The sequence below is a fragment of the Periophthalmus magnuspinnatus genome, chromosome 8 (genome assembly GCF_009829125.3).
Source record: "Periophthalmus magnuspinnatus isolate fPerMag1 chromosome 8, fPerMag1.2.pri, whole genome shotgun sequence".
Lineage (NCBI taxonomy): Eukaryota > Metazoa > Chordata > Actinopteri > Gobiiformes > Gobiidae > Periophthalmus > Periophthalmus magnuspinnatus.
The window spans coordinates 12,294,623-12,309,810 of NC_047133.1; the positions used below are offsets into that span (position 1 = coordinate 12,294,623).

General features: G+C 46.3%; 1 protein-coding gene across 1 annotated transcript in view; it reads left to right on the top strand.

The window, feature by feature from the left end:
• LOC117374768 (voltage-dependent T-type calcium channel subunit alpha-1I-like) overlaps positions 1–15,188 on the top strand; it is a 240,336-nt gene that overhangs the window by 160,629 nt on the left and 64,519 nt on the right. The window contains exons 13-18 of the mRNA XM_055223783.1: positions 6,791–6,946; positions 8,017–8,107; positions 9,616–9,764; positions 10,261–10,689; positions 12,201–12,473; positions 14,813–14,913. Coding sequence (XP_055079758.1) covers positions 6,791–6,946; positions 8,017–8,107; positions 9,616–9,764; positions 10,261–10,689; positions 12,201–12,473; positions 14,813–14,913 — 1,199 coding nt within the window. The remainder of the gene's footprint in view (positions 1–6,790; positions 6,947–8,016; positions 8,108–9,615; positions 9,765–10,260; positions 10,690–12,200; positions 12,474–14,812; positions 14,914–15,188) is intronic.

The following is a 15,188-nucleotide window of genomic DNA, read 5'->3' on the forward strand; positions in this document are numbered from 1 at the left end:
ACAAAGCTCTTCTTTTCTAACGATAATGGATTTAATAGGCCTATAATTATGCGCACTTTAGAAAAATTGCTCATACACACCCAAAATAATTGAACAAAAAATGTCTGAAATATTGTGAAACTTAAATTAATCAGATAATTATTCCATTATTGATAAATATTGTTTTTAATTAACCTTTATAGATGTTATATGTTATGCAGTGATGAAATGTAAAGTACAGATACCTAAAATGTGTATGTATATGTACATTTCAAAGTGATTTAAAATGAGAAGAGGACTGAAAAGTAAAAGTATTTGTTATTATTTTGTGAGACCTGCTGAAAAGGCTGAGGGTTTATTTTTAATATGTTCATAATATGAGCAAACAAAAATATACAAATAAAAACAGCTAAGGAAAAAAGTTTTGATTCAGTTGTTTCTTTTGAACAAAATTCTGCACAAATCTGTACCAAAATCACTGTATCTGAAGCCTTATAAGACTTCAAAATCTGAAATACGTTGTACTCTATAAGTGCATTTTTAAACGGGTACTTTTGGTCTGATATCTGTACTTTTACTTACAAAATCAATTATTTCTTCCACCACTGACGTATGGTATTAGTTCTCAAACTTCTCACACTGTCGTAACGGTGCGGATAGGACCAAAGGATGCAGACCAGAGCAGTTTTAACAGTGTTTATTTACAACGGTGAAAATGCAGTCTTTAAACAGGTCACAAGAGCAGGTACAGGAACCAGGGAGCGGGAGACGGGTCAGGCGGGTGCGGTGCAGGTAGAGGCGGGCAGGACAGGACCAGGACGGGGATAGAAGCAGGTGCGGTACCAGGGCGGGCGGAGCAGACGAAGACCAGAGCGGGGAGCGGGGGACAAACCAGAGACCAGGACCGGACAGGAGACGAGACGAGCAGGAGACGAGACGAGCTGGAGACGAGACGAGCAGGAGACGAGACGAGCAGGAGACAAGACGAGCTGGAAGCGATACCGGGACTGGAACGTGGCGGCAGGAGCTGGGCGAGTCGAGGCAGGAATCTGGAGGGTGCATAAATCCAAATGAGCATTTGCAGGAGAGTACCAAATAACAAAGCTTAGCTAGAAACATTCACGTTTTACACGCGGACGGTCTGGCACCGAGTGTAGACTGCCAAGCCTTCTTGTACTCAGCAGCAGGTGGTGGTGATTAGGCTGATGCACCCCAGGTGTGCACGGGGGGAGTCAGGCACTCCACCCAGCTCCAGACACACAGGTAGGGGAGGGGGAGAGAGCACGGGAGGACAGGGAAACTGACATCATGACAGTACCCCCCCCCTAAGGTCCACCTCCTGGTGGACCCCCAGGCTTGTCAGGATGAGCGCGGTGAAAGTCTCTCACCATGTCGGGATCCAGAATGCGTGCCCTGGGCACCCAGGATCGCTCCTCCGGACCGTAACCCTCCCAATCGACGAGGTACTGGAGGCCCCTACCACGGCGACGAACGTCAATCAGGCGGCGGACGGTGAACGCCGGGTGGCCGTCAATGACTCGGGCGGGCGGTGGGGGATCGGCCGGAGGGCACAGGTCGCTGGTCCGGACTGGTTTAACCTGGGAGACGTGAAAAGTCGGATGAATCCGGAGAGACGGGGGTAACTGGAGGCGCACCGCCGATGGATTTATGATCCTCATGATCTTAAACGGTCCCAGGAATCGGGGGGACAGCTTACGGGAGTCTGTCTTCAGCGGGACCGTCTTGGCGGAGAGCCAAACCATCTGGCCAGGTTGGTATACGGGCGCCGGGACACGGTGGCGATCGGCCGTCGCCTTAGTGCGCGCTCCAGCCCGAAGAAGGGCCGCCCTGGCCTTCTTCCAGATCCGGCGACAGCGCTGGAGATGGCGCTGAACAGACGGGACGGCGAGGTCCCTCTCCTCCGTGGGAAAGAGAGGGGGTTGATATCCCAGCGATGCCTCGAAGGGGGACATACCAGTGGCGGAACTCACGAGGGAGTTGTGAGCGTACTCTATCCAGGGTAGGTGAGTACTCCAGGTCGCGGGGTTGGCGGAGGCTGTGCACCGTAGGGCCGACTCCAGGTCTTGGTTGGCCCGCTCCGTCTGCCCATTAGATTGTGGATGGAACCCGGACGTGAGGCTAACCGTGGCCCCCAAACTGTCGCAGAAAGACCGCCATACCTGAGAGGTGAATTGGGTCCCTCTGTCGGACACGATGTCCACCGGGATGCCGTGGAGTCGGAAGACATGACTGGTCAGCTGGTCGGCAGTTTCTTTGGCTGTGGGGAGCTTAGGCAGGGCAACGAAATGGGCGGCCTTGGAGAAGCGGTCCACAATGGTGAGAACCACCGTGTTCCCCTGGGAAGGGGGAAGGCCCGTCACGAAGTCCAAGGCGATGTGGGACCAAGGGCGACGAGGAACTGGGAGAGGATGCAAGAGACCAGAAGGGGGTGAGTGGGAGGCCTTGGCCCGAGCACATACCTGGCAGGCGGCGACATAAGCCCGGGTGTCTGTGTCCATCGTGGGCCACCAGAAGCGTCGCCTGAGGAGGGAGAGAGAGCGACCGGCACCAGGATGGCAGGCGAAACGGGAGGCATGGACCCACTGGAGCACCTGAGACCGGACAGAATCGGGAACAAACAGTTTATCTGGAGGGCCGTTACCTGGGTCGGGGTCGTTGGTCTGGGCCTCTCGGACGGTGTCCTCGATATCCCAATGGACCGCGGCCACCACACACGAGGAGGGGATAATTGTTTCTGCGGTGACCGGGCTATCCTCCAGGGCGAACTGGCGGGAGAGGGCATCTGGTTTGACGTTCCGAGAGCCGGGGCGGTAGGTGAGGAGAAAGTTGAAGCGGCTGAAGAAGAGGGACCAACGAGCTTGACGGGGATTGAGGCGCTTGGCGGATTGGATGTACTCCAAGTTTTTATGGTCGGTCCAGACGATGAATGGTTGCTCCGCCCCTTCGAGCCAGTGGCGCCACTCCTCCAAGGCCAGCTTTACGGCAAGGAGCTCCCGATCCCCCACATCATAATTGACCTCGGCCGAGGACAATCGCCGGGAAAAGAAGGCGCAGGGACAGAGGCGGTTGTGGGGGTCGAACCTCTGCGAAAGCACGGCCCCCACTCCCGAGTCGGAGGCGTCGACCTCCACGATGAATTGCCGTGAAGGGTCGGGCTGGTGCAGGATGGGAGCGGAGGTAAATAGTCTCTTAAGCCTCTCGAAGGCTGTCTGCGCCTCAGGAGACCAGGCAAACGGCAAAGCAGGAGAGGTGAGTTTAGTTAAGGGCGAGATAACCCTACTAAAATCCCGGATGAAACGTCTATAAAAATTGGCAAAGCCGATAAATCTCTGGAGCTGTCTCCGGCTGGTAGGAACGGGCCACTCAGTGACAGCCTGGATCTTTTCAGGGTCAGCTCTTACTTGGCCCCGCCCCACAATGAAGCCCAAAAAGCTGACCTCCTCTGCGTGAAACTCGCATTTCTCAGCTTTCACGAACAGTTTATTCTCGAGGAGGCGCTGGAGAACCTGGCGAACGTGCTGATGATGCTCCTGGGGGGACCGCGAGAAAATCAAGATGTCATCCAAGTAAACAAAGACGAATCGGTTAAGGAAATCACGGAGCACATCGTTGATGAGGGCTTGGAATACGGCAGGGGCGTTGGTGAGACCGAAGGGCATAACCAAGTATTCGAAATGTCCCAGGGGTGTCTTGAAGGCCGTCTTCCATTCGTCTCCCTCCCTGATGCGCACCAGGTGGTACGCATTCCGCAAATCCAACTTTGAGAAGATGGTCGCACCGTGGAGGGGCGTAAATGCCGAGTCCAGTAAGGGAAGCGGGTATTTATTCTTTACGGTTATATTGTTCAGACCCCGGTAATCAATGCAAGGCCGCAGGGATTTGTCCTTCTTAGCCACAAAGAAGAACCCCGCTCCCACGGGTGAAGTGGACGGGCGGATGATTCCGGCAGCCAGGGACCCACGGATATAGTCCTCCATTGACTCGCGTTCAGGTTTAGACAGGTTATATAGCCTGCTAGATGGTAGTGGGGCACCCGGCAGGAGGTCAATGGCGCAGTCATATGGACGGTGGGGCGGTAAAGAGAGGGCCTTGCTCTTGCTAAAAACCTCCCCCAGGTCGTGATATTCAGCAGGCACCGAGGACAGATTGGGGGTGTCTGGGGACGGACCAGCGACAGGAACGGACCTCCCGGCCGGAGGGAGGGCGGACCGAAGGCACTTGGCGTGGCAATCGGGACTCCAGCCCGAAACTCCGCCCCTGGCCCAATCGAAAACAGGGTTGTGGGCGCGTAGCCAGGGGTAACCAAGGACCAGAGGAGAAGCGGAGGAGGACAGGACATGAAACTGACGGTTCTCTTGGTGGTTGCCGGACAGAATCACGGTGACAGGTTCTGTGATGTGAGTGATGTGCCCCAGAAAACGTCCATTGAGCCCCTGGGCATTTAAGGGGCGTTCGAGGGGCTCCAGGTAGACCCCGAGCTGCTCCGCGACTTGGGCATCAATAAAGTCCCTCTCAGCCCCGGAGTCGATAAGGGCGGAAACGCATAAGGTCTCTGTGCGAACGCACAGGGTGGCGCTGAGCCGCAGTCTATTAGAAGAGTCCAGGATGTGTTGCTCGCCCACCAGTACTCCCAGTGCTACTGGTGGGCCCCCCCTTTTGGCCGAACTGGGCAAGTGACCACATAATGTCCACGCTCACCGCAGTAGAGGCAAGCCCCGGCCAGACGACGCCTCCGTTGACGCTCCTCGGCCGACACAAGGGTCCTGTCGAGTTGCATGGGCTCATCCGGCGGGGGCGGGGCAGCGCGTGGCTCCGGCGGGACCGGTGACCGGCGTCTCTCTCGGCGACGAGCCCGTAGGCGGTTGTCTATACGGTGAGTGAGGGAGATGAGGGTCCGCAGGTCGGGGGGTTCGTCCCGGGAAACCAATTCATCTTTCAAAGTCTCGTTCAGGCCCCGCACAAACACAGCCCGCAGCGCGCTGTCCGTCCAGTCCAGCTCCGCCGCATGTGTCCAGAATTCAATGGAATAGTCCGCTACCGTCCTGGAGCCCTGGCTGAGAGTCAATAACCGGGAGGCAGCATTGTCCTGGTAGTGCGGGTGGTCAAACACCAGCTTAAACGTGGACACAAATTCATTAAAATCCAGGCTATCCACAGACGTCTTCATTAGGCGCGCCTCTGCCCACTGGAGAGCTCTGCCCCGGAGTAATCCACATATATATCGGATCTTGGTGGCCCCCGAGCTGAAACGAGAAGGGCATTGCTGGAACATGAACTCGCACTGGAACAGGAATCCGCGACAGAGGTGAGGTTGTCCAGCATACGGCTCCGGATCCGTGCCTCTCGGCTCCGGGAGGCGTGGCGGCGCTCCAGCTGCAGCAGGCGGGGTGACGAGGAGCGCGGCCACCTGGTGGTTAAGCTGTGCCACCTGCTGGGACAATGTCTGATTTAGCTCCAATAGAGTTCGAATGGATTGTTCATGCTGACCCAGCACCGCCTCGGGGTGAGAGTGCGTGAGGCGGCGCGTCTGGTCCGGATCTGAGCCTGCTTGGTCCATAGTGGCCAGACCGTTCTGTCGTAACGGTGCGGATAGGACCAAAGGATGCAGACCAGAGCAGTTTTAACAGTGTTTATTTACAACGGTGAAAATGCAGTCTTTAAACAGGTCACAAGAGCAGGTACAGGAACCAGGGAGCGGGAGACGGGTCAGGCGGGTGCGGTGCAGGTAGAGGCGGGCAGGACAGGACCAGGACGGGGATAGAAGCAGGTGCGGTACCAGGGCGGGCGGAGCAGACGAAGACCAGAGCGGGGAGCGGGGGACAAACCAGAGACCAGGACCGGACAGGAGACGAGACGAGCAGGAGACGAGACGAGCTGGAGACGAGACGAGCAGGAGACGAGACGAGCAGGAGACAAGACGAGCTGGAAGCGATACCGGGACTGGAACGTGGCGGCAGGAGCTGGGCGAGTCGAGGCAGGAATCTGGAGGGTGCATAAATCCAAATGAGCATTTGCAGGAGAGTACCAAATAACAAAGCTTAGCTAGAAACATTCACGTTTTACACGCGGACGGTCTGGCACCGAGTGTAGACTGCCAAGCCTTCTTGTACTCAGCAGCAGGTGGTGGTGATTAGGCTGATGCACCCCAGGTGTGCACGGGGGGAGTCAGGCACTCCACCCAGCTCCAGACACACAGGTAGGGGAGGGGGAGAGAGCACGGGAGGACAGGGAAACTGACATCATGACACACACAAAATAGTAAAAAATATTTAGCAGGATTCCAGGTCTAAACTAGTACAAACCAGTTCTAAAATAGGAGTACACCACTAATGACCAACTCCTAATTATATTAACACTAACTGACGAAGAGTCTATCACATATAGTATATCACAGTTTGAGAACCACTGTTTTATGGTAATAGGGCTGTACGAAATGAGAAAAAGATGTGATAATCGATAACTATGTTTTTTATTGCAATATTTTAATTAATTTTGGCACAATATATTCAGTTACATTAAAACTAAACATGTGCATGCCTTTAGTTACTAGTCAAACTGGATTAAAATAAACACTTAAAGATAAAACCAAGACCAACCATAGTCTAATTTAGAACTTCTTGTCCATTTTACTTTCCAAAAACAGGACACTTTGGTGAAATGAAGAACTTTGGGTTATTTTCTTGTGATATCGATTATTGCATCAACCAACTGTGATATCGATATTTTTGTGATATATTGTGCAGCCTTATACTGTACAGTAATGCCTCTTATTAAATACATTTTGTTGTAGATTCTGACCCAGGAGGACTGGAACATGGTGCTGTACAATGGCATGGCCTCCACCTCTCCCTGTGCTGCTCTCTACTTCGTCGCCCTCATGACCTTTGGGAACTACGTGCTCTTCAATCTACTCGTCGCCATCTTGGTTGAGGGATTTCAAGCTGAGGTAAAGCAAATAAAATGCACTGTTCAAATCAATTCTAGTGATTTCAAGTGGAACTTAACACTCAATCCACTTTTTTGTCACTGCTAAACTTAAAAACTCCTAAAACTAATATTATGCTGCATTCAGTGGCCTGTGCAATTTCCAGTAGTTGGTGACATCACGCAAGACTGCCCTGATTAAAGCCAGGTGTTTCTGATTACAAACACCTGTCTACAGGGACGAAGTTTGAAGAGTGGATACCCATTAGACCAATCGCACTGTTCCCCTCCTCCTCTTGCACTCTTTTCTTTAGTCCACAGGTACTTTAAAGTTGGACTAAACACCTAAACTCTCACACACACACACAGCCACAGCCACTTTTCAAATAGCGCCACTAACTGAAAGGGAGAAGGAGGAGCGGGTTCTGGACATATGAAAAACAGTGTGATTGGTTTCCACACTTCATACTCCACCCATCCCAGGTGTTTGTAATCAGAAACACCTCGCTTTAATCAGGTCAGTCATGTGTAATGTCACATAGTACTTGAAATGGTTTGGTTTTTGAACACAAAGTTGCAAATTTACATTTTTTCACTTAAATTGCCCTAAAAAACAAAACAAAAACAAAAAAACAAGCAGACAATGCTATTAAAATGCCATTTACACACATTTTATATAATGTTGCTCCTCCTTATTAACTGCAGTTATATTTGCTCCATCTACACGTATTTCATTAATCCTGTTTACAAGGTCAAAAACTTAAATTTTCCCAGAATAGTTACATCACAGATCAGAAACCAGAACGTCTCCTGAGTAGTTTTTTAAGTCCATAAACCATCACAGGACTCATTCAGAGCATTTCCGGGCCCAAATTGTGTTCACAACAAACACATGGATCTATTAGCATGGCAGTCACACTCCCTAATAGCTAAGGGAACCAGAGGTGTAGATTATAAAGTGTGTTTTCCAAATACAGACATCATTCTAAATTCAAATGATAAATAGAAAGCACAAAATGTCACCTTAAAAACATTGAAAGAATTAGGGAAATGTGATGATGGCTGATTCGCTATTGTGCTCTCCGTTGCCAGGGCGACGCCAACCGCTCCTACTCGGATGATGACAGGTCCTCTTGTAATTTCGAGGAGAATGATAAGCTCAAGGACTCTCTGCATTTGTCAGGTAAGGAGAGATGGCTATGGTTTCAAAAGGGTGTTTTCATATGGTTTTCATCCATTTTTCATCAATGTGCACTACAGCAAAAAGAAAAATCTATATTGGTTTGATATAACAGCATGACATGAGCACCTATTGGTTTAAAAGCCTTATCACAAACAGAATTTCATTAGCCTCATATACTCAGGATACAATTACAAGTTGCAACTCATTACAACTCATTCTCAGTATATATAAAAATGTCATACTTTATGAAATGTTATAACTCTATTTAGTTACACTACTTATATTTGATCTAGACTGCACATAGCCAAGCCACCAGAACAGCATTAAAAGTAATTGGCTGTATGGGTCAAATGCAGAAGATACATTTTCCCACGGAGACAATAAAGTGTTTCTAAACCTTAACACCAGAGTGCTCACTAGCACATTGTGTCTCAAAGCTAATGCCAACTTTTATAAAAACATAAAATATAAAACAAACCGCTTATTAAAATTTAATGTAAAGACAACCCAGTGTTATTCACGTCTGATGAATAAGTCTTCTCATTTGTAAAACTCCCTGTCCACCGCATTATCTTTAAAGAGGGGATATTTTACTTCTATGGGGTATTGCTAACACATTACACCATGGTAACTTTTATCGTTTTAAAATGCTAAATTTTCGGGCAACAACATATTAACATGATTTATAAGTTTCACTTTCGTTTTGGACGCCCTGACTCCCTCCTCCCTCCTCCCTTTGTCACTCCCCTTCAGAGTACTATCACATTACAACCAATGTGCATCAAGCTAATGAACTACTGCACATCACGTCAGGTTTGTGAAATCATAGTGTATGGTTTTGTATCATTCGTTTGTATATTTATGGAGAATTGCAGTGCAGGAGCATGGGTGACCAGGGCTGAGCACTTACAGCTAAAAGTATTAGGGTTTGAATAGGGCCAAGGAGAACTCACTAAATTACTGAAATATGTATGAATGACATGTAAAACCTCTTCAGGCATGTTTCTGATGAGGGAACGAGGGAACAATATTACAACATAATGGAAAGCTCCAAAACGTTGATTTTGCGTAATACCTTCTATTCAATAATTTCATTTTAGTGTGACTTTTCAAAAACCTCTCAGAGATGTAATTAAATTGAAAGTAGTTAAGCTAACAGTGAGCTAGCCATTTGCCATTGTGCACAGAGCCAATTGTCTTCACTAGACAGTTAAAATTAAACTTAAATATGGCTTGAGTTATTTAATTTCCCATTATACTACATGATTCCAGAGATAGAGGGTGTAGTATCTCAGCTCATAGAATGTTCATTCACTGATCCAAATGTTGGTGGTTCAAATCCTAGCTCTCACGTGTGTTTACTTTTGTTGTGCCATTGGACAAGACACTTTATTTGCCTTGCCCCCCTGTGTTTGAGTACTGTCAACTGTGTGTGAATTGATAAGAAGTTCCTTAATGTGTATATAAATGTGACCAATTCCGCATTATTTTCTTCCTTTTGATTTCAGACCCAAAGATCTGCACTTTGACCCCCAACGGTCACCTGGATGTGTCGGCCCTTCCCCCTGGTTTGTTTCCTGGAGACAAGTGGACCTATGCGCTGAACTCACGGAAAAACAGCGTCATTTCACTCTGCAATCTGGACCAGAGAGCTGTGGTAAGACCTGAGTAGAAAATAAAATACAAAATGAAACTATTGGTTAAACGAGTTGATTTAAAGTAATTTGATTTAGTTATCTCGTCTATATTATTTGACTATGTAGTATTTCTTAAAGGCACTGTACCTAATGTTTACTGTCTTAAAAACATCAGAAACAGCTAGTTTTGCAATGATCCAAAGTTATTCTTCACTGAATTATTCACTGTGATGAGGTTAGAGGCAATTTTGGAGGCCAGAGTGGAGTTTTGCCTGTAAAGCTAACAACAACTAGCATGCTAACACACACGTCCTGATTATCGGACAGTAAAATGCTTCATAAATTGATGCAGACAGTACACAGCAGACATTTTAAAGAGCTCCTTATACAATATATCTGTACTGGGGCAAGCCACATTTTGCTTAAGTACATGGTAAAATATAGATGTAGCATGTTATGTCTCCTTTAATGATCTGGCTAAGCTAAGTCGCTAACCAGTCTCTCTCCTCTCCCCAGTACCCAGGCCGAGGCTACCACAACTGGGGTCGCCCTGTCCCCCCTCACCCTCACCACCTATGGGCCCGCCGCTCCAGCTGGAACAGCATGGGAGGAGTCAGACCATGCTCCGCCTCCTCGCCATCCTCTAGCCCCGCCTACACACCAAACCCCACCCCCACCTCCACGCCAAAGCTCATTTACAGCTACGGCTACAGTCCGGCGAACGTGATGGGCGGGAGCTTGCGAATCCGTGGGCCCCGAGCATCCTCCTCCCCGCATCGTCACATCCAACATGGCCGACAGGAAGAGGAAGAGGAGGAGTCACTGCTGTCTCCGCCCTCCCTCCATCACCTCTCTCCTCCCTTGCTGTCGGGACAGTTGGGGCCCAGGAGAGATCGCAGAGCATTGTCCTTAGAACTTCCAAACCTGCTACAAGTGCCAGAGCACGTGCTAACTCATCTGCCAAACCCATACGCTCAGAGGTGAGTACAGAACGTCAAATTGTAAGAGCATTGTTACTTCAAAATATTGTTACCCAAGGAAAAGTAAAAAGTGGGGATAAAAAGCCACGTAAATGGTTATGATGAGCTGTATTTTTATTTTTTTTATTAAACCTTTATTGATACTTGGTAACGCTAACTAGAGGCACTGCTCTGGCTGAAGGTCTGTGATTCAAGTTAGACTTTAATATGAGCTTTGTTTTAACACAATCTGATCATAAAGAACTGACTTAACTGGAACTATAACAGGTAAGCTGATTTTGTACTGTTAAACAAGCCCCTCAAATAACATTAGTCACAAGCTAGCAAGCATAGCCAATTTTTTTTTTTTTTTTTTTTTAAAGTGTTGTTTTAATGAATTTTTCTCGTGTTTTATTATTATTATTTGGCAATGTTTTCGCAGTGTTTTAGTATTATTATTTGGCAGTGTTTTATTAATATTATTTGGCAGAGCTTTTATTAATATTATTTGGCAGTGTTTCATTATTATTATTTGGCAGTGTTTGCTAAAGTTTGTGCATAAAATATCAATTAAGTAGATCTCATTTTAAACTTCTTTACAGCTCTCGCCTCGCAGGCCTTCACAAGATTGTTGATTTAACCAACAGAAAGTTAGAAAATCAAACATTAAACAATCATTAGGCAGTAACAGACAGACCAACATTCATAGAAAATGAACAGTCCCAGAGCGCCCCCTATACTGAAACCCTCGTCCTGCAAGAAAAATGTCAAGAACAAGTAACCAGAAAGAATCAGGACTGAATTAAGACTAAACCAGGACAAAACTAGAATTAATCCAAGACTAAACCAGGACTGAATTTGGACTGAATTGGGACTGAAACAGGACTAATCCAGGACTAATCCAGAACTAATCCAGGACTAATCCAGGACTAATCCAGGACTAATCCAGGACTAAACAAGGACTAATCCAGGACTAAACCAGAACTAATCCAGGACTAAGCTAGGACTGAATAAGTAGATGTGCCTTGGACCGAACCAAGATGAAATCACATCTGAACTAGAACTAAACCAGGACTGAATTGGGACTGAACCAGGACTAATCCAGAACTAATCCAGGACTAATCCAGGACTAAACCAGGACTGAATAACTAGATGTGCCCAGGATGAAATCACAACTGAACTAGAACTAAACCACGATTAAACCAGCACTAAAGCAGGAATAAACTTGAACTGAACAAGGACTAAACCAGGACTAATTCAGAACTAAATCAGGGCTGAATTGGGACTGAACCATGGACAGACAGACTGTAGTTGTGTCTCGGATTGAACCAGGACCAAACCAGAAATGAACCAGGACTGAATCAGTACTACATCACATCTGAACTAGGACTAAACCAGGACTAAAGCAGGACTAAACTAGAACTGAATCAAAACTAAACCATGATTGAACCAGGACAGACAGGCTATACATCTGTCCAGGACTCCATTTACACACAGAATCCCATAGAATCTAACTCATCCCTCCCCATCTCTGCTCCCCACAGACAGATCAGCTTCTCTGGGGAAAGACTGCACCAGGACTGTAATGGAAAGACCCCACTATCCCAGCTCCCACACAGCTCCATGAGACACCACAGCGACCACATGGGGAGGGGGACCGGAGACCATGTAGCCAGGAGCCACGCCCAGAACCAACTCCGCACAGAGGTCTACCCCCAGGTCAACGCCCGCACCAAGGACAGGGAGGACATGGATGACGACATTGAATATGTGAGTATACAAAAAGTCCATGACAGTCTATATAGAACAATTATTGAGTGTCTGTTTACAACTTTACCTCATCAAAGCTTTTCTGGTGTTTCTATTGGTGAGTTTCAGATGACATCACAATTAAAGCTGTTGGCTTTTAGTCGATTAATTAGTCGACAGTGTCTTAGTTGACCAAAATGTGTATTAGTCAACTCATAATTTTATTTAGATTATAAGGATTTATGTGGGACAGCAGCAGAAAGAAGAAGTTAGTGAGTGAGTTAGAAGAAAATTATGTTGTTGTTGTTATTTTTTTGGTATTTATTATATGTAAAAAGGCAGATTAAACTCATGATTCACAAGTTTAATCTATTGTTCAATAAATACTTTGTTTCATAGTAGTTTTCAGTATAAATATTTGCATGACCTCCTGTGCAGGTGCAGTTTGGGCCCGATGCATAGAGAGACATGTAATACTTTTGAGAGCTTTTACTTTGTTAAACATTTTTAAAACTGTTCTAAAGCCCCTGCACACGGTTGAAAAAAGGGTTCGTGTGAGCTTGGGAAAAGTTAAAAAGATATATAATCCTTATTAAAGACCCAGTTCCCATTTATATGAATTTGTCTTGCTTCAGTACAAGTATATTAAGCCTTTGTGTGCTGTATTTTAAAGGATTTATTGTGAGAGAATCAAGAAGTGCACGTTAGCATGCTAGTTGTTGTTAGATTTACCGTCACAGCAAAACTATGCCGAGTTGTTAAAAGCTCTCACGCTAAATAAACGCTAAATAAACTCACTGTGATGAATAATTAGGATGCTTGGAGGATTTTCTTTGGACCACTGCAAACCGTATGTCTGTCTGTACCAAATGCCCTCCCTGTGTCGCGATAAGATTTTTATTTTTAAGACAGTAAAAATCAGGTACAGCATATTTAAGCGTTTGAAAAAAAGGGAAAACTGTTTGTAACCCACCTATCTAGAATGTTTGTATCTTACTGTGAAACGTTGCCTAATATTGTAACATAACCTAGTTGTCGCCCTTGTGTCGCCTCTCGAGTGTTTTGTCTATTGGCTGCTCTGGCTGTCACCTGGGCCTCTGGGGAATCCTGTTGTTTCCATTGTAAACACGTGCGCATATGTGAAAAACAAGGCTAATTAGAGAGCACTATTCAGACAGCAGGGGTGAGGCTGCGCAGATGGCAATGTGCCCAGATGCTCCCAGCCTTCACTAGACAAGTGTTTGTGGTAATCATTTAGTCTCTATCCAAACAAGGAGACAGTACGGCTAAGATATTGCATGGGGTTTTTGCTGGTGATAAGAGAGTGACTAATATTAAACAGGTGTGAATGGTATCAAATTAAAGGTGGATGTTATGTAACTTTTCAGTGGGAGGGTCTGCCGCCTGCTTGTCTCATTGTGATATTATTCCTTTGCCTGGAATGTCCCATAAATTGTACTCCATGTTCCAAATAGCAAATATCTTTAAGCTCTGGTTCTAATTCACTTCTACTCAAAAATTTTCACCTCTCTCTGTAGCCGCTGTTGTCAGGCTCATCATTCTGACCTTTAAATGTTCATATTAACCCGCTCTACATGATCCTGGTGTTTTTATTTCACTATTTTGGCCCTAAATCAAGATAGGAGTATTAATAACAGATCCATCAGGTGCCTTTTTGACACCATCACTAAGCGCCCACCCCATGCCAAACCAGTGGTGCAAGCAGGAGGGGGCAACCTTCCAACACTCTCATTCCTGATTGGCTCTTTTGTTGCTATTATACACATTATATAACCAAATTAGCCGCTGTAACTGCTAGCTTCGACTGGCTTCAATTGGCCGCTGCTGAGAGCTACTCAGGGAGGGAGACATCACGTTCCCTGAGTGCACTTCTATATACAGTTAATGGTTTAATGCAATGCTGTGGAACATTCTTAGTAAAGTAATAAAACATCTCCATGGAGACTGGTGTGGCATACCCTCCACTATTAAAGTTAGTGCACCTTTAAGATTTCTGTCCTATGACTTTTTTAGTACCGATAATTGCCCAAATTAATACTGCATTTTGATTGTAGTTTTATCATCGCTTAGTATCTGATTTTCAGTACTTTTGACAACCCTTTCAGGTGCGCACTCAATTTTGCAAGACACATTTTGCTGATTAAAACTAAAATAAACTCCCCAAAGATCTGGCAAAATCTTAACTAAACAGCAATTCATTCAAACTGCTCTGAAAATCTGCTGCCAAATTGTACCATGTTCCAATCGGTTAGCATGTTTGGTGGGGACGTTGTGTGAGATCTGTGCTTGTTTATGTCGAGCGTATGTTAGAGCTCATTGTGCGTGTGCTGTGTTTGCAGAGCCTGTGTTTCAGGATCCAGAAGATGCTGGAGGCTTATAAACCAGACTGGTGTGAGACCCGAGAGGACTGGTCTGTGTTTCTCTTCTCTCCTCAGAACAAGTGAGCAAGCATTTAATTTGCTTCTGTGTTGTGAAATGGTAGATGTTAAAGCCATGTTGTGGAAGATTACAAGTGATAGTGTGCGATAGTGTGTTAATTCTACTGTAAATGTTAAAGATTTAGGTTTTAAATGCCATAAAAATTATCTATTTGTGTCCCCAGATGTGAGGTAAACATGTTCAAATCAAATATAGCTTTTACTGATAATTCTAATGCTGATTTACAAAAACATTGGATACGACGGCCAAGCTGTTTATGATATAATTTGGTGTTTT